Genomic DNA, 27917 nt, shown 5'->3' with positions numbered 1-27917 from the left:
CGGGTTTCCCCACACCAAAAATCCTCGGACTCGGCCTTTTCCGGTCGTCGGCCTCTGAATTGTGTACCTTGCCTACATCTTGAGTTCGGATATCACATATAACAATATTGGGTTATGTTTGACTGTCGGGATAAGGATTGGGATTATGATTTTGAAATCCTTATTCCGCATTTGGTGTCGATAGGATTGGGATAAGGATTGAGATAAGGTGAGATATAATTATTAAGAGACTAATCCATGTAGGGGGTGAGATAATGGTGGATTGGAATTAATATTTATGTCGAAAGAAATGCCTTGCCCTATCATTAAATTTCCCAAAATCGCCACTCAATTTTTTCTTTTTTTTTAATGGTTGAAGCCAAAAGATCAAGACGGGCGACGGTGGCCCGACGCCGGTACTGCCACCTAGGGGAGGTCGCCGGCAATCTTGCCTAGAATTTAAAGAAAAAATAGAAGAGAGAAAGAGAGATCGAGGCTGTGGTGGCCCAAAGCCGGCCACCACCACCCCAATCAAGGTCATCATTGCCCTCTGAGGTGGTCACTAGTGACCTCGATTAGGGCGGTGTTGGCCAACGTCGGGCCACTCCCCCTCCCCCCAGCCAATCTCTCTCTCTCTCTCTCTCTCTCTCCATTTTGCAAATTTTTTTTTCTAAATTTCGGGCAGCGGTGGTAAGTGAGGTCGTTGGCGACCTCGCCGGGGTCAGTAGTTGCCGGTGTCAGGTAGGCCACCTCCCCTTTTCCGATCAAGCCATGTTCTTCCATCTGTTTTTTTTTTTTTTTTTCAAGTTTCGATTTTTTATTTAAAATTATTAAATAAACTGTTGAGCATAGTTTGGAAAAAAGAAAAACTACTGGACATATAGGTAATTTTTTCTTTTTAACTTAATCTCAAACTATAGACTACGCCAAACACTAGTCTAGGATATTCAATATCCATGGGATTTAAAATCCCATGTCATCCTATCCCTATCTTTATTCCTAACCCGACGATCAAACGTAGCCGTAGTGTATAATGAGAACAAGATTCTCCTTACGTTTTCAAGATTGTATTAGACAGACCGTTATTTTCAAAGAAATTTTATGTTGCAATCGATAAAACTGGTTGCACCATACAATCACATAAATTATTAAATATGCGAGTAAAATTTAGCTATTATACTAAGAAGTTATGTAAATTTTTTCGAAATCCGCATATCTTATTTTAAATTTTATTTTCGGTGTGAACTCTGATATCTCGGAGCCCAATTGGGCCTCGATTAATCCAGTCGAGCCAACTTAGACCATTAAAGAGTAAAACTCTCCAACCATAGATTTTCTACATTTACAAAGACTCAAAACCGAGACTTTGTTTAAGTAGAATAAACGTCGAACCAATTGAACCTATTCATAGTGGTTTCTTATTTCAAAATTTATGTAAATTATTTCGAGATATGTGTAATGTTTTTCGGTGGAAATATATGTGTAAGTTACTTTGAAATCAGTGAAAAGTGACTTCTCTTGTTAGTAATTTACTTCCTTTATTAGTAATTTACTGCAGATTTGGGTAACTTATTTTGATTGCATGGTGCAATTGATTGTATGGTGCAATTGATTGCACTATAGACATTCCATTTGTTTTCGTAAGTGAGATGTTCAAGAAATCCATGAAATTAATAGCATATGCCTTATGAGCCATCGCGCACTTCTCACTCCGAAATGTTTTATTCCATCTTCCATCTGACAGCCACCAATGGCACCTGTGGATTTTGATGAGATCAAGTGTGCCATGAGAACATAATAGATTTCATAATCGATGGTATCCCCTTGCATCATTCTTTCACATTCATTCGACGGGATCATGCTATGTCCGTTTGCAATCAAATTAAGCTTCCGAAATTTCGGGACCTCTTCGTTTAAATCAACCCTGCCTATATCTATTCAACACCCACCATGCACGTGAATTTCTTGACAGAGACGTAAGTAGTTGGTTTTTGATAGATAACGTAGGTTGTTGTTTGCCCCAGAAAACTTTTCCCAACTGCCAAGTAATTTCTTCTCCGACAAGAGCAATGAGGTTCCGTTTCCGGAAAGAGTCGGCTGGCTCCCAAGTAAAACAATTTTCCAATGTTAGGTAACAACCATCCAAATTTAATCTTTGCGTTCAAAAACAACTACATAATAAAGGTAATAATTTTATTTTAGACCAACATAAAAGAAAACTGGAAATGTCCTCTAGGTCGAGCACGTGCTAAGTTTTACCACGAATAATTAATCTCGAAGCTCATATCGTACGTCACAAATTGACTAGATGCTACTTGGGCTAATTACTTGCTGAGAAATTAATCATACAGTAGGTACCAACTACGTATGTAGTCCAACTAGATCTGCTAAGATCTGCTTGAACTCTTCAAACATTCTTAATATGTATCTGACATTGAATTCATTTTTATGGGTCCTACCGCTCTTCGTGCATTCCATATGGGCATTGGCCACGAAAACCACTCCGGCCAATGTGGGATATGGACTAGTCCCGCCAGCTGTTTGCAACACAATAGAAACGTGTTCGTGAATGCTTAACTTGATGACTATCGCGCTGAATGTACGTATAACATGGGGCCCTGCACCGCTGCACGTCATAGCGATGCTAGTCCAATTACTAGGTGGGAGCAAGTAGTCCATCGACGTTGCATGTAGAAGCAATATGCATGGCCAAGTGAATGCTCCTGAAACAATAATTAATGCATATTTAAGGCACTGATAATTGTAACAGGAATTAGTTAGTGCGGACCGATTTGTTCGTTCGTGCTGGGCATAATGATCCAACACGCAACCATTATTGCAAAAAACTAATAAATAAATATTTGAGTCCACATATACGACATGTTCTGTAAATGCTAAATCATACTATATGATGAAACAAATTTATATGGACTATCCGGGTTGTTTGTTGTAACCTTTGGTGGAGATTGCGGAAAACTAACCAAAGTTGGTTAGTTCAAGCGGTTCGACGTTTATTCTCCTCAAGTAAGGTATCAAATGTCTTGCGAATAGAAAAAATTCACGTTAGAAAAACTTTATCTCTTAGTGGGTCGATCTTACTTGAACTGAATTAGTCGGGTCCGTTAGACTCCCGGATATTAGGATATTCACAGAAAAATCCATGGGACTAATTACATGTGCCGTTCGAGCGACAACTCCGTGCTCTGTACGAGATCTCATATTCCCTCTTCCATTCTAAGCGACAGAAGGCCTGCCAGTTTGATTTAAATGAGGGCTCAAACGAGCCGTGACAACCCAAGCCATGCTGCTATGTACGTACCGGATAATTAGATGATTCGCCGATAAGTTTTTGTGGGGAAAGTGCGCCGATAATTATAAGAAATTTAGATAGAGGGAAAAAAAAGTACAAGAACACTAAATATTTTCGTACTACAAAATTCGAACTTGTGAGATTCTTCTTCTTAAGGGAGCCGATGTTGCTTACTACGCTCGGTTTCCGTACGATAATATATCAATCATTGGTATTAGGACAATCTCATATTGTATGTGTCACAACCTGATCTGATATGTAGTACTTGAGCTAAGATCCCAAGAAATACGGAGATAACAATTTCGTAAAATAGTCCAACAATAATTGCATGGTCTCTTCAAAACCTTCTTAATATATATATCTCACATTGAATTCAATTTTTGGGTCCTACAGCCCTTACCCTATGTTCGTATTAAAGGAGAGAAAGGGAGGGGAGGAATTCCAAAATTTGAAAAGGAGGAAAATGAATGGCTTCAACTTCATTTTCGATGCCCCAGATTGGGAAGATTTGAAGGGTAAAGGAAAAATTAAATATTTAAAACTTGAAAAAATAATTTACCCACGTTTAGTGCACAATATTAAATTATAAATGGGGTTAATGCATAAGACATATTTTTTGAGTAAACTTTTCTTTCCCTCTCTTTTATCCTTTATCAATATATCCAAATAATGGAAATTAACTTTCTCCCTTCCCTTCTCCAATCCGCTCGCAAAGTGACGTTCAAACAAAGGATTAGTGCATCTCATGGGCATTGGCCGTGAAATAACTCCAACCAGTCACTTAAAAAAAAAGAGAACATATATCAATGGAAATTCATACCATTAGAAAATAGACTGTTCGAATAGATAGATCGATACTAATAGAATCATGAACCATTGGTATACATGTATACTTTACCAATGGCTTATATTAAAACATATAAATTGACGTCTGTTCGGATAGATTTTCAAGATTATACCAACAGTTAAAATCTATTGGAAAAGACTTTTATCAATGAGAAGTATATGTTAATATTTGTTGGAATAGATTTATAAGACTTATACCTTCGGTCAATACGCATCGGAAAAACTTTTCCAATAGATTTTGGTTGTTGGTATAGCCCCGAAAAATCTATCCAACAAAAATATATCGATGTATATAAAGCTCTCTATACAAACAATTGATCTTCTAACGGCACAAATTTCCGCTAGTATATGTCATTTTTTCTGTAGTGAATGTGGCATGTGAGCGAGCTACTTCTAGTGGTCCTTTGCAACATCATAAATTTTAGGGATAATGACACTTTTGATTCTCGACTTTTGACGCTTTTGCCATTTTAGTCCTACTGTCTATTTTTCTGTTAAAAAATACATTTTCCATTCAAAAAAATATATTTTTAAAATTAATTATTTTCAGTAATATTAAGAAAGTAATAATAATAATAATAATAAAAGATAAAAAAATTAATTGGGAGCAAAGAGAAAGGTGAGCCTCGGGGAGGGGGAGCATCGGGAGCCATGCCACCGACCCCGACTAGGGGCGTGGTGGTTACCGGCAAGACACCCCTGCCCCTTCTCCCTCAACCGGACCTACAAGTAGGTTTTTCCCCCCTCAAAATCCATAAAATTCAAGCAGGGACTATGTCCATGGCCACCTCCTCGTCGGGGTCGCCAATTATATATATATATATATATGTGTGTGTATGTATAGTATAGTATATAATTTTTTCTCATAATGAATGCATGATCGGTGGATTATCCCGTTCCCGACCGTATACCACAAAAGCCCGACGCCATCATATTAATGCTAGTTCAACTACTATAAGGCAGCCCAAGAAAAGGCAGCCTTTCAATGTCCGTGACAGCATATATATACTCCATGGCTTAGTGAAATCCTCCCTAAAGAAACAATATTCAATGCATGCTTAAACCACCCGCCTATATTTTTGTGAGTAAATGATGAATTTCGTCCATGACTTAAACATATTGCATCAATCGGATCTCTGAGAAAAATATTATATTAATTTGGTATCTGATCACATCAATTTCGTCCATGATCATATTAATTTAGTCCATCCATTTGGCCACATCAATTCAGTCCTTTCTTAATCATATCAATTTCGTCCTTAATTACATCAATTTAGTCCCTTCACTTGGTCACATTAATTCAGTCATTCTTTGATCATTTTGGTCCTTGTCAACATCTATTCTTTACTTAAAAAAGGTCCATATGATCTTCTTCTTCATTTTTACTACTTTTGTTTTCGAGCCGACTTTGGAACATTCATTCTCATTACTCGGACCTCTGATTCTCGTGTTCTTAGTGGCAATAGAAAGCTTATACATAGCACTACTACTTAGGATCAAGTTTCGAGCAAAAAAGCAAAGAAATAAGTTAGAAAATTCCTGTTGAAATTCGATTTACTACCACAATACAAAAATTTTGGAGAGCGATATTTCTCAAACTGTGCAACGAAATTACTAGCCGTCAAGTATTGTAACTTTCTTACAATATGAGGAATCTGTCTATGTAATTTTTTTTGGACCAATATTGACTCTATAAGAATTTGTTCCCATGTTTTAAGGAAGGAAAGCTTTATGGGTTATTAATGGCAAATTCTTATAAAGTCAATATCGATTAAAAAATTTATATATAAAGATTCCTCATATTGTAAGGAAGACACGGCATTAGACAGCTTGTAATTTCGTTGTATGAAACTTGAAAAATAAAAGGATTATGGTAGAGGAAAGAGAACGCATGAATTTTTTTTAACAATTAGCAAAGTTAAAAAAATAAGAATAATTGAAAAGAGAAGTAATCAAAAACAAAAAGAGAAAATAGAAAAGATATAAATGTAAATATGAAAGGGGAGAGAGGTACCGTGAGTGCTGAATGGAGAAGTTATTTCATATTTAATGCGTTCGTCAGAGTGAATCATTATGTGAAAGAACATGCTAGGTAGTTTTTATAGTGAAAAAAATATGAAATGGTGCCGTGAAATTAGAAAGGTTATGAGAAATAATACGTTAGTTTTTCTATCAAAACAAATAAAAGGATGCCATATTATTGAAAAGATGTAATGTTTAGTAGCATTTATATTATTTAAATAAAGGGATAAAATAGTATTATCAATTTACTAAGGGCAAAAAGGAAAAATAAAGTTGGAGAAATACGTTGGAAATGATCGTACTTTAGAAGAGATGTACAAAGTTTAACTCAACTGAGGCAATATATGTTAGAACATGTGAGACAACGAATGTTGAGAATGAGCAATGAATAGAGAGTCAAAAGTGTGTGAGGAAAAAATCATACTAATAGAGCACACAAAAAATGTGCGAGTAAAATTTATGAAAAGAAAAGTATAAATTCATGAAGAATACGAGTATTTTTTGGAACAAAAATTGAGAAAACGTAAAGTTTTGAAAATAATTACGTGATTCATGGCGATGAGATAAATAATGTATGAACCTGTTAGGATAATTAACATTGAAAACGAACATATGATGCAACAAAATTTCGAAACTATAAGTCGTTATGAAATAATAATAGAACAAACATATTTGTGATGAAAGGCTAACTTAGTTGAGAGAGATTCGATGCAACAAAACGTCGAAAATGAACAATGAATAAAAAGAGCCGGTGTACACATATATATAGTGGAAATGTATTACGAAAAATTACGAATCGAAAAGGTGTGAGGAAAAATTACAAGAATATAAAGGTGTTTTTAAAATATTAATAATTGGATAAACTTATCCTATTTTTATATTTATATATATTTATATATATATATATATATGACATGCGTGTTTCTGTAGATGGATAACGGCTCCACTGTGCATGTAAGGTCGAATTTATGAGACTTGGACCGAGTAAGCCCACTTGAGGTAGGTTCGTACGATATCGCTTTGTCGCATTAATTTTGAAAAGCGGTTGTGCAATAACACCCAGCACTTAGTATAGCGGGAGCTTATCCGATGCCGGTTTCAGTCATAGTCGATTGCAAAATTCAACATAATATAGCGGAATCAGTCCAGGATTTTCAAATATACATAGTCGATTGCATAATTCAACATAGTAGACTGCACATTGGCTTCAGCTAAATATATTTATTTTGCAGTCTACTATATTCATTTTGAATCTTATTGGACTGGTCCGTGCCCGGAAATGAATAAATTCCTATTGTAGCACAATTAATTCTGCTGATTGGACATATACACTTATTGGCTCGCAGAGGAAAAAGAGTATGCCATGGCTCCTTGCACTCGGCGTCGACCCTTGCCGTCTGTCCGATTCATGTTCGTAATTTTCCGAAATAGTGAAAACGAGACGCGCAATGGAATTATAGATTATAGTTTTTGCCCGTCTTCTTTTTCCAGGATGAATGGAGTGCTGTAAAGGTTTGGAACCCGAGCATCGACCAGAATCGTCTCTATAGCTCAAAAGCATATATTTGCCAATTGCAACCTATAAAATATCAATATTAGGTAATAAATAATTAAATCACATCGCATCTAATAAAATTAATTTTCGCGATTGATCTGTGGAGGATGGCACTAATCCCGTGCTTTGTTACGCATTTGGATTTCTGCTATTCTTGGGGACTATCAATCATTGTTGTGTTACGAGGAAGTAGTTGGCTCTTTTGCATGGAAGGGCCTATCTGTCATCGTCGTTTTTGTTGCCCTAAAGAAGCAAAGAGAAAAATTGACACAAAGCCAATGAGAATGGAAATATTAGATTCAAGTCTGATGACCAAATCCAATGGAAAGATACCGTACCCTTTCAAATTTTGAAAGGTTTATTATGTATGTTAGGTGCATTAGTATACCAGTTCTTGTACAAAATACAGTAACTTGACAGTTTTTATCCAAAACAAGAAAGAAGGTAGATTAATATATATATATATATATATATGGGAGGAGGAAAAAAAGTTAAATAAGAGGCAAAATAACTTTTAATGTTGGATCATTCAACATGAAATTATATGAATAATATCTTCCACAATTTTAATTAATCCACAATTTTATAAAAATTTTAGAAAACCCATATATCCAACGCACTTCTTCTAATCAGTCAGATCGTTGGACATGCCTACACTAAGGATTCAAAAATTTTCAACTAATTAATATTGATTGGTTTAAACGGTTTATTCGCTTTAAACAATGTTTCGAGTATTGTAAATGAAGAAATTCTATGTTGGGAAAGTTTTACTTACCTCCTTAGTAGGCCTACCCGATTCGAATTGGATTAATCGAAACTGTTGGACTTCTACATACTAGAGTAAAAAAAAAAATCAACTACGAAGTATGGTACTGTTAATGGCAAACTGCAGTAAATGATTGAAGTTTGTAGTATATGCAGTATAAGAGTCCGAAATCCTCTAAAAGCCCGGTGAATATATCGTGGTCATATCAAATCAATAACTTATTTGTATTTAATTTTTGATAAATCACGAGATGAAATGTCGATTACAAATTCCTATTTGTGGACGAAATTCATCTGTAGAGACTAGAGAGGAGTGTGAGATCAATAGACACACTTTGTGGTTAACAAGTAAAAGATGGATGCAGAAATTAATATGGGACATCATGTAAAAAAAAAAAAACTCAGACTTTACAAAAGTTACCACAAGAAGCAATGCCGGGTCTGTGTCTATAAAAACACGACCAGGGAGTGGCACAAATGCAAGAACTCGGACTTTTCCGACGAGGCTCGGTCAATTACCCAAAAATGGCAATTCTTCCCAAGCCTCATATCGAGGGCATCCAAAGTGTGACGACCTTCAAGGTGACCGAACCCCGGGTGACCCAACGGGTCGACCCGGGCCCGCTCAGCTCGTTCCAGAGGTGCTTCAACACGGTCCTCTACTTCAAGAGAGTGGAGGGGGATGATTTCTCCGGTTGGGATTTGGCGGGGTGGATCAAGGACTCGCTTGGCAAGGCCTTTGTGGAGGAGCCAACCATTTGTGGGCGGCTGCGGAGGCCCGAGGAGGGTAGTGAGTTCGAGATCGTGTCGAATGACAGTGGGGCACGGCTCATCGAGGCCAGGATTGGGATCGGCTTGGAGGAGTTTTTGGAGTCAGAAGGGAGGGAGGAGGCCGAGGCTGAGCTTGTGTATTGGAAAGACATCGATGAGCAAAATCCTCAGTTCTGTCCACTCTTCTACATTCAGGTACATGTTTGTGTATTGTCCTTCTATCTGTGTGATAAGCTTTCGGATGAGTGATCGCGCCGTATACAAGCCCGTGTAAATTCATGGTTTTCCACTTAATTCATCCGTGTGAAATTCTAACTCTCAAATCTCAGCAGATTGTAAATTTGTAAGCCATGATATATTGAAACTTCTAGTGAACTGAACAACGGATTTGGACTGGATTTGTTCTGCCGTGACAGTCAGAAGATGATCCTCGATATGTATAGGACGTGCATATTTCTTTGTAAACTCGAGCTTTTAAATGAGTTCGCCGAGTTGATGGCAAACCGAGCTGCTGAACTGAAACTTTGGTTGGTGGTGGTTCTCAGGTGACAAACTTCCAATGTGGTGGGTACTCAATTGGGATCAGCTGCAGCCTTCTATTGGCAGATCCTCCATTCATCAGCAGCTTCCTGAAGAAATGGGCAGCCATCCACAGCAGTCTGGTCTCCGAGATGGACCCACAGGTGAAGAAGCCCATCTTTTACCTCCACAGCGTCAGAAACATTAACCCCTCATCGCCGAGCCCTCTTGGGCCGAGCCCGTGCAAGAACTCGGCCCGAACCGTCATCTTCAAGTCAGTTGACCGGACCGTGAACTTGGACAAGAAGTCGCTTGCACTCCTCTGCGCTGAGGTTGCCGAGAAGGTGATGGATGCCAAGCTGGGATCGAAGGTATCACTGCTGGTGAGAGAGAAGTCGGGCGAAGTAAAGGTGGAAATTTTTTCCAGAAACAATGGGAGCCCTCAGCTCCGGTTAGGCCCAAAAGGGCAACCGAGTCCGGTGAGCTGGGAGAGCTTTGAGGCAGGTGAGGTCGCGTTTCGGAAAGGGAATTTCCCAGTTCTTGTTTCGCAATGGATCGGGACTTCGGACGGGTTTGTGATGATAACACCCTATGGCGGCGAGGATGAACATTGGGCCTATGTCTTGGTCACCCTGTGATCACAAGGAGTCGCGGTGAATATGTACTTTTCATGTACTTTCGTTCCATACTTTTAACTTCAACTGCACCAATGCGCGTAGTATCGCACGGAAAACTCCCTAACTATTAATCCAACTGGTAATCTTTCATAGGAGTCGCTTTGCATTATTAGTCCATCGGCTGGTAAAATTGATAATCCGCAATATGTGATCATGGAAACAACGCAAATATTTTGAATCTACTTCGCGAACTCTTGGATGGAAACTTCTTTTTCATTTGATCCCAGCCATAATCCTACATTAAAATTACTAATTAGATCTAATAATGATAAATAAATAAATTCCATCATCTTTATCTCTCTCTCTCTCTCTCTCAAAAAAAAAAAAAAACACTGGTCTTTGGTTTTCGCCGGGCATTGACGATTTGTTAGCAACGGACTTCTTAGGTAGCGCATCACTGTTCCAAAACCTACCCGTAAACCTCTCTCTCTCTCTCTCTCTCTGCTCATGTCTGCTAAGCCCATGGACAAACCCAGCTAGCATTTACCCGTGTGAGAGTGCGAGAGAGCTGAGCTCAAGAAGACAGGAACGGGGTATTGGAGGGGGAGGTTTCTGGGTGAAGGATGGACCAGAGCAGCGGTGGAAGTTCAAGCGATACCGCCGGCATCGGCGTCGGCGGCGGTGGGGGCGGCGGGGGCATTGTGGTGGGCAAACAGAGGAGGGCGGGGTTCCAGGGGATCAGGGTACAGAATCCGTTTACTTTCAAGGTGGGTCAAGTATTCACTGGCTTTGGCGTCGGCTGCGGTGTTGGTATCGGCGTCGGCCGCCCCATAAATATGGGTACTCCTCTCTCCTCTGTTCCGTCAATGAAAGGCATTAAAGCCCATCTCTTTACCAGTAAATCGTTGAGAAGATGGATTTGGGAGCTGTCTTGAAGTCTAGGATTGGTGGCAAGGAGCCCTGCAATCGGAGTAGTTCTCGTGTTATTTCTCTGTGTTTACCCTTTTTGCTTGCTGGTGTTTAGTACATGAAGTGGCAGTGTAGTCGTTGTTTTGCACTTTGATTGCTAGTCGATATCGTGGAGTTTATAATAATATCTTTGGTTGAATTGTTTGTTTAGGTGCGATTCCGGTTGTGAACCAAGTCATGAGCGCCACCAGAGGAGCCACTGATGCATTCTCGGGTGTTACGGCACATGTCAATAATGCTGTAAGCCGAAATAGCTTTGATTTTCCAATGGCACTTTCAATTTTGGTTGTTCAAACTTCTGCATATTGAACTGTTACGCTGCCCTTTTTTTGCTGACTGATCAGTTAAAGAAGGTTGGAGCAAAAAACATCGAAGCAGGCATTGGGTGTGGAGTTGGCTTTGGCCATGGTTTTGGTGTCGGTATGTTGCTCATGATACCTTCCCATATCAACAAAGCTGATCTAGCATTATATTTGGATTGCAATATTTTTCTCGACTAGCAATTATTTGTGAATGCAAGTTTTAACGTCAACATTCATGTTATAAATACTCATTGCAAAACAAGACCTTCTGGAACAAACTCCATTAATAGGGACCTTGAATTTGGGAAATCCTGTCTTTTGAGGTAGATAGTGTGATGTTGCTTGCTTGATACGAAGCTCACCCAGGGTTCAATTGGATGAACTAACATATTTGAGTAATATGCTGGAATTCTATGATGTGTATTTATTAAGTGCTTTACAAGTAGATAAGCTCCATGGTTCCGAGCATTTTGAAGCTAAAGGCTTCACATCTTCACCTGGCAGGACTTGCTTTGAAGCCTGGAGTGATGAACCAGATACAATCTAGTTTTATAGTATGTATCTCCATCTGCTACTTTTCTGCATATATTCCCAACAAAGGTGTACATTTATTTCTTAATAACATCAAAAATTCAACCTTGCAGCAATTGATGACGAAGATGATGTCCAAGTTTGGGATGGGGCCCAATTTACCCATCGGTCCAGGGGCTCTTCCCGGTTCTCTTCAGGGTGGCATGAGCATGATTAGTGGGCCTCTAAGCCAGAGTCCAATGGGAAATATGATGCAATTGGGCACAAAATCACTAGATAATACTTCACAAACGCTACCTGGATATGGAAATATGGGATTTAGTTCCTATCAGAGTATTGCATCTAGTAGCTCTCCTGATCTCTCCGTTGAGAGTCGTACTGAAAAGGTTCTCAGCAGCTTTCTACAGAATCCAGTTTTAAAACAGGAGGATGATACTAAATTAAATGATCTGGTATGTAGAGGTTATCGCTCATGCGTTTTGGTTTGAATTTCTTGTTTGTTTGGTTTGGTAATTAAATAATCTCATTCACTCCCTTTGAAGAAAATAATCCTCTTCATTCGGGGGTCTTGCTCCTTTTCTTTTAAATCTAGTTTCATTTCGTATAGTTTAACATCTATTTTCAATGGAAAGAAATTACTCATGAGGCTTGTGAATCTTCAACTACAGGTAGGAAGCTTGCGATCGGAAAATAACATGCTTCAAATGGTAATATTTCATATCTGATAGAAATGTGAATGTATATAATTTGATTCCTAAGTATTGTCAGCCAACTAGACTTTGAGTTGATGTTTGTTATAAAGATTTAGAAAAGGAATGGAATGGTATTGCCATATGGAGCTGTTCAATTTTGCTTCCATTCCTTTGTAATGCGTAGAATGAGTGGAAAGCAAATGAGCAGTTGCCATTACAAAACGATCCAGCTGTATATGGCGATTCCATTCCCAAACGCTTCCACTCCTGTGTAAGTGGTAAAGCACATTTGGTGTAAAGGAATGGAAAGGAAATTGAATGGACAAATGGAATCACAATGCAAAACTGTTTGTGTCAATTCCATTCTGAGATGCTTCCATTTCTTCATACCAAACATGGTCGAGTACTTGGACATACATTCTGAGGTATAGGTACACGAGTTTGCTGCTCATAAGTGAATCACTCTGAAACTTTACGACTCCCAATCTTATTTTCAAGTTCCCTTGTCATCTATTATTGAAGGTTCTAAAGCACCAGCGGATCATTGAGGAGCTCCAGGAGGAGAATGAAAAGCTTCGTCAGATACTCATAGAAGATCTAAAAGTCTCTCCTAGCAAGATCGATACCTCTTACTGGAGTAAACGGTGGTCTCCTTGTACTGATTGCTTTGAATGCCGAAGGAAACAAAGAAGAAAATGAGAACATAATACTTCATTCAAAGTCATAATAGGAAAAAGTCCTCATATGGGGGCCTCTGAGTCTGAGTTGAGTAAGCATCTACACCAGTTTACAGGTCACTCACTAGAAGTTATATGAAAAGAATGTTCCATTCACCACAGCACTATAATGTTGAGGAAGATGTGTACACAAGTTTGATCGGAGCTACTGACATAGGTTTTGCTTTTCGGTCCTTCTCATTACGGGATACCGCGGGTATGAGTGGGATGCATTTACCATTCTTCAAGTAACATGAGCAGCATTTTCCTGTAGAGGTAATTTAAGCTTCTACAATGAGGTCTCTTATTTTCTTTCTTCGATTTCGCAGACAAAGTTGAGCTTTCAATCTATCTGTATGATGTTACTCGCATTGCAATGTCATTGCTCTTTGATGTACATCTAGCCTCAAGCTCTGTATATTGTGATATTGCTATGGCAATATTTATAGTTTACGACTTAATTCATTGCTCTTGGTTGTTCTTCTTCGATAGACATCGTGAGAACTTTCATGTCATTTCCACATTCTTGGGCTGAGTTTCTGGAAGTGATTAATATACAAAGGTAATTCATTCTGAATGTAGCCAAAAGTGGTGGATATTTATATCAACTGAAAAACATGACCAACGGAGCAATGTTTACTTCTTATTACTTCTTGTGCAGAAGATCCCATGTGGTATGGGGAAAATCAATTAGTATCTGACCAACAAAAAGAAACTGGGAACCAGACATAGAGTAGAACTAAACTATGGCTTTCTTGGATTTAGAATAAAATGGCTTTCCTGGAGAGGAACTATTTACCATTCGGCTGGGAGAACTTATGCAGCCAAAGGATATCATTTGCCATGAGTTAGCGAAGTCTTGACTTGATTCTCGTATAATCACTTAAATCCTGTAAGCACTTCCTTGAGATAACTTGTAACCACGCACTAACCCCCCACATCTTGCTATTTTTCGGCTTGCTAACTGTCCAATGCTGGTCCCTAACAAGTTTGTCCGGGCAGCCTGCTAGTGACTTTGTCTGGGGTGTGACTAGGGTCAAACCACATCGACTCCCTTGAGCCTAACTGAAAGGAGCCTATATCTGACGAATTATATTTGCAAGATATACATGCATGTTTGGTCCTTTATGTTTTGGAGACTTATTAGAATTACCATAAACCTAGGCTATCGTTCGAAAATTTGCTTTGATGGAGTTGGGGTTGGAGGGACAAATTCTGGTTGGACATTGACAGCAGTACTTGAATGAACGTGTTTGTTTTCGGTTGTTTTATACAAATGGCAGTCTGGCTGAGATGGACATTTGTAGGTTTCCGTTGCAGTCAGCTTCATTACAGTTGCACATGACTCCAGCTCTCAAGAAAAAGACATTTATGCAAGGAGCACAAGACACAGTATTTCCTGCAGGACTTATGGTCTGCTTTTGTTTTGTGGAATTATGGTTCTGGGTTCTCAACCGTGCATTATGTTTCCGGTAGTTGCACGGGCCGTTCTCTTCAGGTTCTGTACAGACATGCTCACATGATGGCACAGTGTTCGAAACTTATTCTAAGAACCCGAGTCATTCTTTCTTCTCGTCATCCAGCTGAATTGGTGAAGTTTCCTATGGTAAAGGACGATGGTCGAGTTAGGAGATCTCAACAATCAAATGTTTGTGATTAGTTCGATATAAAAAGGGTAGGTTCTTGTAAACACCCGTCTTTTAAAGTTGGAATAATGATCTATTTCGGGAGAGGGACAACGAAAGTAACATATCCTTTCTTCTGTTTGCTGTATTATTAACATTTTCGAATGGAATCCTATGTTGGATGTCGAACTTTTCTACCTAAAAGCAAAGGCCTTTTATCTAAAAACTGCAGTTTCTTTTTGTCCATCACATGAATTAACTTGTAATGCTTTGCAGCTTCAAAGGTAACAAAAGGTCTTGCAAGCCATTATTTGTTTCTTTATGTAGTGGGCATCTGAGGATTCTTTATGTTCCATTACCATTGCAGGTTCCATCTCTCCAGCATTTTCAACAGATCTCGGGATGGACCAAATGGAAGTTCATACGGGGTTCGTTCATCCTGTCACTCGATTACTGTCATTAGATTTGCATTCTCTAGTTGGAACTCAGTCTGCAGGTCCTGATTCCGTCTTGATTATCTCCCTCGCTTCACGGACTCACATGTAAGCCCAGGGTACAACTGTGTGGGGATAACCCACCACCATGTGAACATCACTTTCATCCTCATATTCCTCTGTCTCTTCCTAGTCCCCACCATAACCATTCACTTCTCCTTCCCTGTCCTCTTCCACTAGGAGAAAGGTATCTAAAAGCCCGTTCCTCTTTAATCCTCTTAACCCCCAAAGAATGCCCCGGAGGGCACCTTCCCTTTACCAAAAAGAAGCTACCCTCCTCACGTCTCACCTCCTTTTCCTCCACACATTTCTCTTTTAACAGCTAGCAACCTAACTTTCCCATCCCAATTCCCTCATCTACCCTTCATAGATTAACAGGATCCGAAGAACAAAGCCGTTTTCTTTCGGTATAGTACTTATCTGAAACATTAGTTGGATGCTGCAAATAGATGTGGCTGAGCTTGGATCGCTTGTATGAACATGAGATGGCATTACCATGTGAGATTTTTATAGCTAACAATGTCGAACATGAACAACAATAGACAGAGTTCATCTTATTCAGCTAACAAGAGTTAAAATGCTAGAAGGGGATGTAACATCTGATGAGCATGCAGACTCTCCACAAGATGGGTGCTCAAGAATCAAGGGAAACACTAGAAAAAAGAGAAAGCCATCGACAATGGAGTTTAGAGAGAACAGAGCAAAGAATGACACAAACAAATGTCTCATGAATCTACATTGAAACTGGAGAGTACGGGGACTTCGTGTTCTTTAAGCTAGGAATGCGGCTGCTACCAAGAGTACTGCGAGGGTGAGGCCATTTCCACTGGCAAGAGCGCCGTTCCCTGGGGTTGATGGGACGGGGCCTGGTGACATCGGTGACATGGGCGGTGGCGCTGGTGGAGAGATGGGCATGGATGGGCCCATCGGAGGGGATGCCGGTGGCGGTGGCGAGCCGCCAGCTGTCGGCCCGGGGCTCATTGTCGGTGTCATGGGCGTCATTGGTGGAGGTGGAGGCATGGCCATCGGTGGAGTGGCCATTGGTGTAGGCGTGGCCATTGGTGTAGGCGTGGCCATTGGGGGAGGGGCCATGGTGGTAGACGGTGGGGCCGCCATCGACATGGGTGGGGCTGACATGGAGGTTGGCGGCATGGTTGGGGACATTGGGGCCGCCATCGGGGTGGAGGACGGAGCTTGGGCTAGTGAAGAGTAAGCCATGAGAGAGATGGAGAGGGTGAGGCAAAGCATGACACCAGAGAGAGCCATGCTTGGTCCTTCTTGGTTTGTATGGAGAAAGGAATTATGAGTTCAAGCGATGGGAATGAGATGGGCTTTTATGTAATGAAATGGGGGAGAAAGTGAGGGACAATGGTTTGCTATATGTAAGAGTTGAGGGTAAATGGAGTGAAAGGTGAAGTCACAACTAAGATCTAAGAATCAGATCTTCTGGTCCATCCACCACCATGGGATTGATGGAATTTTGGTGAAATGTGGTATAGCAAGTTGCCACATATTTAGGAGCGGGGACGACATTTTTACTCGGTGCAGATATTAAGAGCGGCAACGTATCGATTTCGCTTGAAAATTTTGAATTTACAGCCTCAAAGAATGTTTAAGAGGACTTAATAGGTGTAGTCAATTATTCAAAAACAAACTCTAATCTAGCGTAAATCTCCATAGATTTTTCATCATAAGTTGCAAGGAGGAGTAGCCGGTATTCAAAAATTCCCTCGTATAAGAGATCCAGTTAATATTAGAGAAAATATGTGATCTGATCTGCAGTATACAAATTTGAAATTCACTAAGACTTATGATTAGGAAAAAGTTGACAGTTATACGAGAATTATTCATTCGACTAATAGGTTCAAACTATTATCTTCCCAAAAAAAGAAAAAGAAAAACCGTATAATGGAAATATTATTTATTATTATTATTATTTTGGCCAAAATGGAATGCTAGGCTTGTGGTGGTGATTGTTGGGTGCGTTTTCTCCTCTTCCCAATTGACTTAAAAAGATTTATAGTCGCGGGCCCTTAATTCCCACGCGCGCACTGCATGTTATATTGCCTCTTAGTCTTAGGCATTCACCTTCATATTCACATGCTCTCCTTTCCCCCCACCAAACTTGAGAGTGTCATTCCTTTTGCCTATGAAGAATCTCTCGAACCAATAATAATAATCTACCTCGCAACGGCGTCACGAAAAAGAATCCATGAGATCCGAACTTATTCCTCACATACCGCACTAACTAGCCATCCCCTTGCCTACTGCATTTTAACCCGATTGCCCCTCACGCTACAGAGGAAAGGAAGGATTACCCGAGAATTTGTATTTGTCGGTGATGATACGTTTCTTTGTTCTTGTAAAAATGATAAAAAGGCCAAGTTGATATTGAATGATGGGCCCGAGAAAATACACTGAATGAGGACATTTAATGGGCTACGGCCCATTTCGATCTCCGAGTCCCTTTGCTGGGCCAACCCGAACCAGCCCATGATCCGGGAAAGTGGTGTAACGAAACCCGACCACGCGCCACTTAGCGCGTGGATTAACAACCGGATAGAAGCAGAAGAAGCAGGAGAAGAACCCGCCTTCTTCTTCCTCTTCTTCTTCAAGAGGAACAGATAAGGTGTTTGTCTCTCCACTCACAGTGACGCCAATCCATGGCGTTCTCTCTCTAACTTCCCCCTATCTCTCTCTCTCTTCCTTCCCAGAAAGTCCGCTGTCTCACCAACTATGGCGTCCCAGGTTCTTCCTCAGGTACACACCGTCTTTCTTCTCTCGCTCCTTCCTTGTACTCCTAGAATGGCAATTGAGGTTTTTGTTCTCGGGTTTCTGCAGGCATTGATTTCGATTACGAGGAGTTCGCAGCACGGCGTTCCTAAGAAGCTTGGTTTCTCCGCGCTTGCGTCAGTCCGCTCCTCTCATTTCGCCTCCGGCAGCGGGCTTACCCTTCCTAGGGTTTCTTCGAGGTCGATCAGCTCGCAAAGGAGTCCAATTTTCGCGGCAATTGGGAGGCCGAGTTTCGTCGTGAGAGCTGAGTCGGGCGGTGAAGCAGAACCTGCTCCGGAGGAGAGTGCTGAAGGGGAGGCTGAAGCAGGTCCTGAAGCGGAAGCTGAGACAGAGGCCGAGGCTGGGGAGAATGCTGAAGAAGCGAAGCCTCCGAGGACACCTCGGGTTAAGCTCGGAGATATAATGGGGGTACTTTAGCATTTTGTTCATATGCTGTTTCTCATTACATGGCGATGAGCATTCGTTGTGAATTGTGAATACTACTAGGAAGCTGTACAAATGTATTAACCTGAGAAATGGAAATTTTCTTGTCTCGTGGAACCTCTGCTATGTATCTTGTAAGGATACTGAAGTCTCTGATTTCGTAGATGCTAAATAAAAGAGCAATTGAAGCTTCGGAGCAGGTTAGGCCCGTGCCGGACTTGAGGACTGGAGATATTGTGGAGATTAAGCTGGTAATTCCTGCTTCCTCTTCAAAGTTTGGATGATGAATTTGGACTCAGTGGAGTATTCAGCTCTATGAAATCATTCTCCTTTTCTGTTGGGTTTGCGCTCATGGCTGTTCTTTGTTCGGTTTTATGCTTAATTTCGTCCATGTACTGGATTTTGCAGGAAGTTCCTGAGAACAGGCGGAGGTTATCTGTCTACAAAGGAATAATTATATCCAAACAGAATGCGGGTATCCACACGACTATCAGGATCAGGAGAATCATTGCCGGCATTGGAGTTGAAATTGTGTTCCCAGTGTAAGTCGATACATCTAATAGTTGCTTTACTTGACAACATATGACGCGTATATTTTTCCCTGCACTTGACAAGCGAGACTTGTATGATCAAAGGATAGAGATCTTGTAGAAATGGAAATTCAGAATTTGCATGACATTCAACCATGTGTAGTTTTAGGTCCTGAGCTGATAAAAAGACTTTTCAGCCCTTTATGTTTGCTATGAAACAATGATGCATATAGAAAAAAAACTGTGGTAGGGTTTGAAACTTGCAGATATCTGTTCGTTGCATAGACAGCGTTAACTTGTATTTGGAAATGAAGCTAGATTTTAAGAGAATTTGTAGCATGCTAATTATTTTTCTTTTCAATGGGGACTTCAATCCATGATCTTTGTCAGCTCCTTGATGAATCCTGCTGTCATAAGCATTGAAGAAGTCATGTTAGTGTGGTACCTCTTGATCTTGTTTTTTATTCTATAGAAATTATGTTACTCATGATGTATTGGCAATGGTCATCCACTCAAAAGTCGCCATGCTTTGGGCTCAGAGTAATCGGTGAAATTCTTCCTGGATAGTGAGTGTAGGCTGTTGAGTTCAGGCCATGGCTTGTTCTCTGTTGATTTGTTGCCGTCAAATATCCATGAGTAACAAGCTTATGTCATTAGATTTTTGCATCTGGGATTGAGCTTTACGGTTCACGATAGAGACCAATAGTCATATCTGTAATCTTCCCCTTTTTTCCCACATGCATATACAAGCTGATAGTTGGAGCATTATCTGATATGCGAAATGTTCTGAGCACCGTAACATTGAGGATTATAATTGAACTCTCTATGGTCGAGATTTAATGAAATGATTCTTGCTAGAATAGCTCTTTAATTCGGGATGACTATCCCATGATAAACATGGACGTTGACTTGCCGTTACCAGTATCCGCTGATGTTTGAATAATGCATGTCTCTGGGCGCTTGCAGGTACTCACCCAACATCAAGGAGATTAAAGTGGTCAACCACAGGAAGGTGAGGAGGGCAAGGTTGTACTACTTAAGGGACAAGCTTCCTCGGCTCTCCACTTTCAAGTAATGAAACAGCTAGCATCAGATGCTGCCCGCTGCTGTCCTTTTTCGGGATTAAGAGTTTCTGTAGTATCACTAGCTTATTCTTCGTACGTTATTACCTCTGATTTGCTTTCTTTACTTTAGATCATTGGGAAATAGTTGAGGTTGAATGGTAAGGTATAATTTGTAAAATTCAAGACCCGGAATGTTCTTTTCTTTTGTAATGTATCAATGAAATTCCAGTTTGTAGTCATGACCTGCACACTTTGAACATGCGGTATCGGCTCATCTTGGTACTTGTTCTTGGAAGCCATGCTCGGTTAACACTTTCATGAGGTCTTGGGGAATAGGAAATAAGCGAATGCTTGCATTTATAGCCGAGGCGAGACATTATCATTTGATTAAGAGTTAGAATTTTATAAGAGCAAGGTACGAAGTTGATGATGGCACAAGTAAGTATACATAGAATTTTATTTTCAAAGAATTAAAATTTTTGGAAATTCAAATACTATTTATTAGTTCATTTGGACTTAAGATTTCTAAATGATAAAATGTGAAAGCAATGGTTAACTTCACGCAATAAGTTGACGATAGTTTACCCAAAAAAAGAAAAATTAACATTCAGTCAAAGAGGATTTAGCACCGAATGGTCGCTTATGGTGATCAAGACCTTGCAAATTCAACATTGATTAAAAATAGTGATTACAAATTCAATAGTGATTAAAAATTGTTTGTAGTTGTTTCATTTTATTAGTTATTAGAATTTTTATTTCATTAAATACATGGTTTATGTAAATTTATTTTTTGTTAATTCGGGGTGTTCAGCCTTCGCCCGATTAATTCTCGGGGCTCCGTGAATCTCGGCGACGCACGGAACGGTTAATCACCCCAAAAGCGCTCCGATGGCCCCAAGAAATTTCGAACCCGGGATCGGGTGGATACTGCAGCTCCTCCTTAATTACTAGGTCAAATCCCTTAGAGTTCATCGTCCATGTAATTGAAAAAGGAAAAAAAATCTAAGTCTCACTTAAAAAAAAAATATATATATATATATATATATATATATTCCAATTCCAAGAAGAAATATGGAGGGCACCACCAAAATTAAATTGGACTAGACGGGTGAGATTGTGACACGTAAGAGATCGAACGGCATCAGCCGATCCTACCAGGCGCCGAACATTTATTTTCCCGCGAATAAAGTAATTGTCCTTTTATGGCTTTCACGAAACCGAGTCCGAGGGAGCGCCACGTGTCCGTCGTCTTCCCCCGCGTCGCCGTGGCGGAACCTGAAGAATGACGGTGATGACCAACTACCACTTCCACCCTTCCATGGAGGTCGGGTGGGTGGCAGAGGATCATCCCATACCCAAACCAGACCAAACCGTTGCCTCTCTCTCTCTCTCCGTTGACTGGAGAGCTAAATTCCGCTTGCGGGAAAGCTGATTAAGGCCAGTTTTTGAGGAGAGAGAGCCCGAAATCGGCGCCGAGCTGTTCGAACCATTTGGACCGAGCAATTCCTTCTTCTTCTCCTCCTCCTCCTCCTATCCTTTTCACCACACATCAATCACCTCTCCCGTCCCGTCCCCTTCTCTTCTCTCTCTCTTACTGTGCAGCGATTCGTGCGGTCTAGGGCAAATGACCTGCCTCGTCTCGGGGATTATGCAGCGTTGTTGTCCCAAATTGATTGCAGTTGATCACTGAATCGGATTTTAGTCTTCCCGCCTCACCATGTCCAACGCCGGCCAGCAATTGATCTCCGTTCATCCCGACGAGCTCAAGTTCATCTGTACGCTCTCTCCTCTCTCTCTGTCTCTCTACATGCGTGGACTGTGCCGCTGTGATTGAGCTGCCTTCCTTGATGTTTGATAGGCTTCAAAATCATGATAGGCATAATGGGGTTGTGAAATTTCCGTGAAGGGGAGTAGACGAATATATTCGGCAATTGCAGTGGTTTGATTTCATGTTAGTCAATGACTCGGGGATTTGTTAGCAGTGGCAGTGTGATATTCGGCAATTATTTGGATCAATGCGAGTTTGTGGCCGCCATATTGTTTAGATAATCATTGATTTGAAGCTCGGAGGCAAAGTTTATATACTGTGGGGCCTATGTCGTAATGGATCTCTGACTCAAATTGGAGCAACAGAGGAATTTTCTGAGAAAAATGATCACTACTTGATAAGTCTAATTTAATTGCGCCGTTGGTTTCTCTTATTCACGTGTCAGTTTGCTCAAACGAAATTAAGCTTTGGGATACTTATGGTGTTTAATTTGGCCTAAACAGTTGAGCTGGAAAAGCAAAGCTTTTGCGATCTTAAAGTTGTGAACAACACCGAACATCATGTCGCTTTTAAGGTACATTCCTTTCGTGCTGTTATGATTCAGGTTCTTCGCAGCTTTCCATTCACCTTTAGAATTATCCCATCATATGTGTGTCCCTTGTTACGGAATTGATCTCTTCCCTTCTGCTAGGTTAAAACTACTTCTCCTAAGAAGTACTTCGTCCGACCCAACACCAATGTTATTCAACCTTGGGATGCGTGTTTCATTAGAGGTACTGCTCATCATGAGATTTCGGTTTTCGGTCGGATAATCTCTTATCTACGAAGATCATAATCTTTCTAATTTGCAATGGTTTCTGATATCTGGAATTGAAGTCACTCTCCAAGCTCAACTTGAATGTCCGCCTGATATGCAATGCAAAGACAAATTCCTCCTCCAGAGTACGATAGTTCCTCCCCATTCAGATATTGATGATCTTTCTCCGGACACTGTAAGAACCTAATGATATTTTCCTCGATAATGTTTTTGCTTGATTGGCTAGAAGTAGATAATCTCGTTTTAATAAATATATCATGATGTTATCAGTCTTGATTTTTTCAGTTCAATAAGGATGGAGGAAAAGTAGTAGAGGAGTGCAAGCTCAAGGTTGTTTATGTTGCTCCTAACTCAGCATCCGCTGATGCAATAAGGAACACCTCCCGTGGAACTCCTGATAACTCCTCCGTGAGTTTTAAACCTTTTATTGCTTGTAAATCAGAGTTTTTATCTATTCTCATAAATGTGTAGAATTTTCCGTTACAGTGGGTTCGTTGTGTAGGGTAGTTACTAGGTAGCATGGCTAACATCATGCCAGCTTGACAGAGGGAGCTCAAATCTGTTTCCGCAGTTATGCTTAGTTCTAAGGATTAATAGTAAGAATTCAAGATTTACTGGTACAGGGTCTTCTGAATAATCAATGCATTTGGCTCTAAGCTGATTTGTTGGATGTGATAATCAGTAGAATTTAGCTATTTTATTTGGATGATGCATGTGATATGTTAAGAAAGAAGTGGAAAAAAATTGAGCAGTTTGAGATGTTGGAGAAAGACCATATGGTAAGATTGCAACAACGGAAACTAAGGTGATCTTAATACTAATATCAAATCTAACTACCGACTGAAAGTTGGTGAAACACATTTCTTGTAATTTTTACCCTGTTTATGTTGCTTTGCCGCAAAAAAAAATTAGGTGTAGAGTTTACTTAGGTGATTGATTTTAGAAGTTTTAGTGGGTGATTGATTGGGTCTGGTTGAGATTGACTTTGGACGATGGGTGGGTGATCTATGAAATTCTCACGAAAAGAAAAAATGGGAGAAGAAGATGAGCCGCTGCTTTATTATTATTATTTTTTTTATGGGGATTTCTTGGTTCTGTGGATCAGCAAAAGTCTTACGAGAATCTTACCTCTGGTCATTCTAGAATCAGGCAATTCAGCGTGCAAAAGAGGAGAGAGATGCAGCTATTCGACAGACACAACAGTTGCAGCAGGAGCTGGTAATTCTTTTCGCTGCTCTCTCCCACTTTTGTTCGTTTCATAATGAGCGAGAAAATGAGGTGCTGACTTGCAAGATTAAGATTGTTGCTTCAAGTACAACCATACTTAGTTGTGAGATTCTTTCCATTAGTAATCTTTAATTCCAATGACGGAGTTAACTAAAACTTGCTCGACTTTTAGTCTATGATGACAACTGATAATATTGGTAAATGAACTAAAACTTGTACAAATCGGCATGTTGAATTCCTAATATCTGTTTTTGATTCTAATCCTGAAGGATATGTTGAAGAGAAGAAGGCTGCAAAAGACTGACCCGGGCTTTTCCTTCAAATTTGCACTCTTTGTGGCTCTCATCGGACTTATGGTTGGATTCCTTTTGAACCTCTCGCTGTCTTCACCTTCATCGGAATGATTGGCCCTTCTACTATGGCTCCAGGAGAGTATTTTTGGCTGTTACTCCTGTAAAATTTTGCGGTTAACGTCGGAACCAAACCAAGGGTTTGTTTTGCTTATATTGTTCCTCTTCCTGCTGTAAATCTCTTCACGCCGTATTTGTGGTTTCACTGTGTCTGGTTTCTAGAAAGCCTGTGATACTATCAATATATCATCTTATTTTTCTAATCAGCATAGTAAAGTTGCATGCAATGAGGAATAAATCAATTGTTGCTGCCGGACGATCATGCTATTGTTGCCGTTGATGTTAAGGATTAATTCATTCTATTGCATGTTTTGATGTTGACTTAACTTCGGTACTCCCTAAGAAGATTGTGGCTACAATACTGCAGAAACAACCCAAAATCAAGAATCTCAAGTACGAGCGAGCCAAACAACAACTCAAAGCAACAGAGTAGAGTAGAGATGGAGGAGAATAAAGAGACTGAGTTTTACGTGGTTAAACTTGAAGCGGGAAACATCCAAGGTGTCAGAACACGGAGAAATCTATTAAAAGATCGGGAGATTAAAAGTGTACACACTCTTGATCACTCAAAGAATCCAAAAGTTCTAAATTGCAGGAATCCTAATACTCTCTTCCTCCTCTCTCTCTCATAGATACATAAATATGGTCTTTTTGTCGTTATGTTTACAAGAGAAAGCCAAAGAGATATACAGAGGTCCTAAACTGGGTCAAAGGAGGTTGACCCTAGTCAATTCAAGTGGAAAAACACAAAGAAAATCGAGTCGGGTCACGGGTCGAGCTCGCCCATATTTCAGCTTAGCTCTCAGACGATAATAAAACATACACTGTAATGCTGCGACCCTGACATAGAATCGAAAAATTTCCTTTAGGCAAGGCCGCGGCACGGTGCTGCACCATGGTTAGAGGATTACCTGAACCATTGATTAGCTCCTCCAATCCCTCTCCATCATTTTCGCCGATTTTTTTTGTTGTTGTTTGAGTCTACCAAGACTCACAAATCTCCAAGGTCGAATGCGAGGCACCTCGGTCAACAAAGATAGTGTGGACATTATCCGACAGTGACGTATCTTGTCATATTAGTTACTAAAGGACTAATTCATTTGGATGATAGAGTCGGACTCGAGTAGCTCATGCGGATTCTTCAAATAAAGAGTTATATGATTGACGAAATTCTGAAGATTATGACTGCGGAGTCGGTTGCCAGATTCACAATTGGCAAGAGGTACCAGCGATGACGAGCTGAACTTGTTTTCGTATTGCTTGGAGCTAGTCTCGAACTCGATGTATCATTCGACCTCTAATGATACTGAAAACTAATAGAAGTGAGAGTGCCATAAAGGAACTATTTTTAGAGGAAATATTGTCCAATTAAAAAAATTTAAAAATTTAAAAATAATTAAAGACATAAAAATTCCGAAAATATATAGAAAAAAAATTAAATAAAAGTTCAAAAGGATTTGAAAACAATTAAATAGGAGTAAATTTAACAGAAAATTTATTACAATTTTATGAATGGATAGAAAATCGATACAACTTCCTCCAAAAGACACTCATAAAATACTTTAGACAAAATATCTACCGAAAAAAAAAAACTTTAGACAAACTAGGTTAGGGAAGAATCTCAACTCCGACAAATTCCAACTTCTCCAAATTTGTGAGCTCAATCTAAGGCTTTCCTTTCAGGTAATTATTACAGAGGTTGAGCTGTCGTAAGTAGAATTATAGTTCAATGCCCGAATCAACTGCTTCAAGGGTGATTTTATCTCAGTTGAGGTTCTTAGTGCTGCCACGTCTGAAAAAGTGGGTCCAGATTAACGTTCATGAAGTTCATGTAGCAAATGGATGAAAAACATGAAAGGCGTTGGACAACATGATATTTCTGAGATAAAATGAGAATTTATATATATTTTGGCTCCTACGATGAGGAGCTTTTATTCGTGCGACAAGAATCTCCCCCGTGAGCATTTTGAGTATATTCTTAGTTCATTATCAGCCGATTCCTCAAAACTCTATAATTAATTAATATTTACATAGATTATTGGAAACATTCATAACTACTTTTAAATGGACAAAAGTACTTGATAATCCCAATAAAGTCATGAATAATATTATATATATAATATCATTTAATTTTTTGGCCAAATTTTTAAATATCATCATTGATTATAGTATTACTAGATACACTTTTAAGGTAGACTAAGTATTCTTCATTTTATCATAGAATATCTAATCATTAACGCGAGTTTCAAGACCAATATTCTCATCAATTTATATTTGATATATACACATGTTGTTATTTGATCCAAATTTTCAATTATATTAACGTTAAAAAGAACTTTCACGCAAAGATCCCTCCCAAAAGAAAAAAAAATAGAGAAAAGATAATTTCTAAAATAAAAAAAAATAGAGAGTAGCGTCTACAAGTACATTGAAAAAAATAAAAGAAAATAAGAATAACATATTTTAATAATGTAGCATCTTAGCATTCCTTTATCGTATTACCTTTCAAATTTGGATTTGGAAATATTACTCCATCCCTTACATACTTTTATATTTGTTTTCAAAGTATTGTTGGAAATTATGGCTAATGGGTGAATGAGAAAATTGCTCACGAGATAATGACTCTTAATTTTCTTGGTGGTTACAAGAAATGAATGAATTGCATTCATGAATAATCAAATACCATTAACACATATATTGAATATATGTGAGTTATTCCCCATAAAAGGAGAATAGGAAGAGTCATATAACGGATGGAACCCGTAGTCTATAAAAGGAGCACACGGCAAAAAGGAAAAGAACAAGAGTCTCATGCCATTTGCTTCCTGTAGCCGTTCTCAAAAGTGTTCACGCTTCTCTTCGAGTTCGCTGAAGCGTTACTGTTTGTGCTGCTGCTTCGCTTGTTGCCGTTTTACCCTGGGAAACGATTGTCCACGTGACCTCAAGCATCCAGGAGGGGACAATTCTGTTTCAAGGGGTTTGTGTCTAACACAGAACTCGGCTTTCTCGTATCTTTCGGTTTCGCCTTGTTTCGGTTTGAATTTCCAAGTTCTTACACTAGTGAAATTCATTTAATTTTATAGCATTTTATTTGTCCGAATTGCTATTTGAATTATCGTTCAATTTTGTGACTTATTAAGGCTAATTAAATTTACGTTTTACAATCTTGAAA

At 39.6% G+C, this 27917-nt stretch overlaps 5 protein-coding genes across 6 annotated transcripts; all 5 read left to right on the top strand.

The window, feature by feature from the left end:
• Positions 1-8950: 8950 nt before the first annotated feature.
• Positions 8951-10968, top strand: LOC116209267 (stemmadenine O-acetyltransferase). The gene is made up of 3 exons (XM_031542866.1): positions 8951-9443; positions 9794-10420; positions 10831-10968. The coding sequence occupies exons 1-2, from the start codon at positions 8955-8957 to the stop codon at positions 10403-10405; spliced, it is 1101 nt and encodes a 366-aa protein (XP_031398726.1). The 5' UTR covers positions 8951-8954; the 3' UTR covers positions 10406-10420; positions 10831-10968.
• On the top strand, positions 10859-14085 carry LOC116209277 (putative lysozyme-like protein). 2 transcript variants are annotated; one of them, XM_031542874.1, is made up of 7 exons: positions 10859-11224; positions 11505-11593; positions 11698-11773; positions 12160-12209; positions 12300-12638; positions 12855-12893; positions 13401-14078. In XM_031542874.1, the coding sequence occupies exons 1-7, from the start codon at positions 11008-11010 to the stop codon at positions 13575-13577; spliced, it is 987 nt and encodes a 328-aa protein (XP_031398734.1). In that variant the 5' UTR covers positions 10859-11007; the 3' UTR covers positions 13578-14078. The 2 variants fall into 2 exon arrangements, with proteins under 2 accessions (XP_031398734.1, XP_031398739.1); XM_031542879.1 differs by lacking the exon at positions 10859-11224 and adding an exon at positions 11256-11355 and having other exon boundaries at positions 13401-14085.
• Positions 14086-16188: 2103 nt separating this feature from the next.
• Positions 16189-17060, top strand: LOC116209291 (glycine-rich protein 23-like). The gene has a single exon (XM_031542890.1). It carries the CDS (start codon positions 16597-16599, stop codon positions 16924-16926), a length of 330 nt encoding a protein of 109 aa, XP_031398750.1. The 5' UTR covers positions 16189-16596; the 3' UTR covers positions 16927-17060.
• A 1249-nt stretch (positions 17061-18309) lies between these two features.
• On the top strand, positions 18310-20782 carry LOC116192977 (50S ribosomal protein L19-2, chloroplastic). The gene is made up of 5 exons (XM_031521691.1): positions 18310-18473; positions 18555-18914; positions 19094-19180; positions 19338-19471; positions 20426-20782. Exons 1-5 carry the CDS (start codon positions 18450-18452, stop codon positions 20532-20534), a joined length of 714 nt encoding a protein of 237 aa, XP_031377551.1. The 5' UTR covers positions 18310-18449; the 3' UTR covers positions 20535-20782.
• A 1002-nt stretch (positions 20783-21784) lies between these two features.
• On the top strand, positions 21785-25001 carry LOC116192944 (vesicle-associated protein 2-1). The gene is made up of 7 exons (XM_031521654.1): positions 21785-22298; positions 22795-22865; positions 22983-23064; positions 23168-23283; positions 23394-23516; positions 24252-24326; positions 24605-25001. Exons 1-7 carry the CDS (start codon positions 22241-22243, stop codon positions 24737-24739), a joined length of 660 nt encoding a protein of 219 aa, XP_031377514.1. The 5' UTR covers positions 21785-22240; the 3' UTR covers positions 24740-25001.
• Positions 25002-27917: the final 2916 nt, after the last annotated feature.

The sequence above is a fragment of the Punica granatum genome, chromosome 1 (genome assembly GCF_007655135.1).
Source record: "Punica granatum isolate Tunisia-2019 chromosome 1, ASM765513v2, whole genome shotgun sequence".
Taxonomy (NCBI): domain Eukaryota; kingdom Viridiplantae; phylum Streptophyta; class Magnoliopsida; order Myrtales; family Lythraceae; genus Punica; species Punica granatum.
The sequence above is the reverse complement of the archived record's forward strand: the minus strand, read 5'-3'. Positions and strand labels throughout refer to the sequence as shown.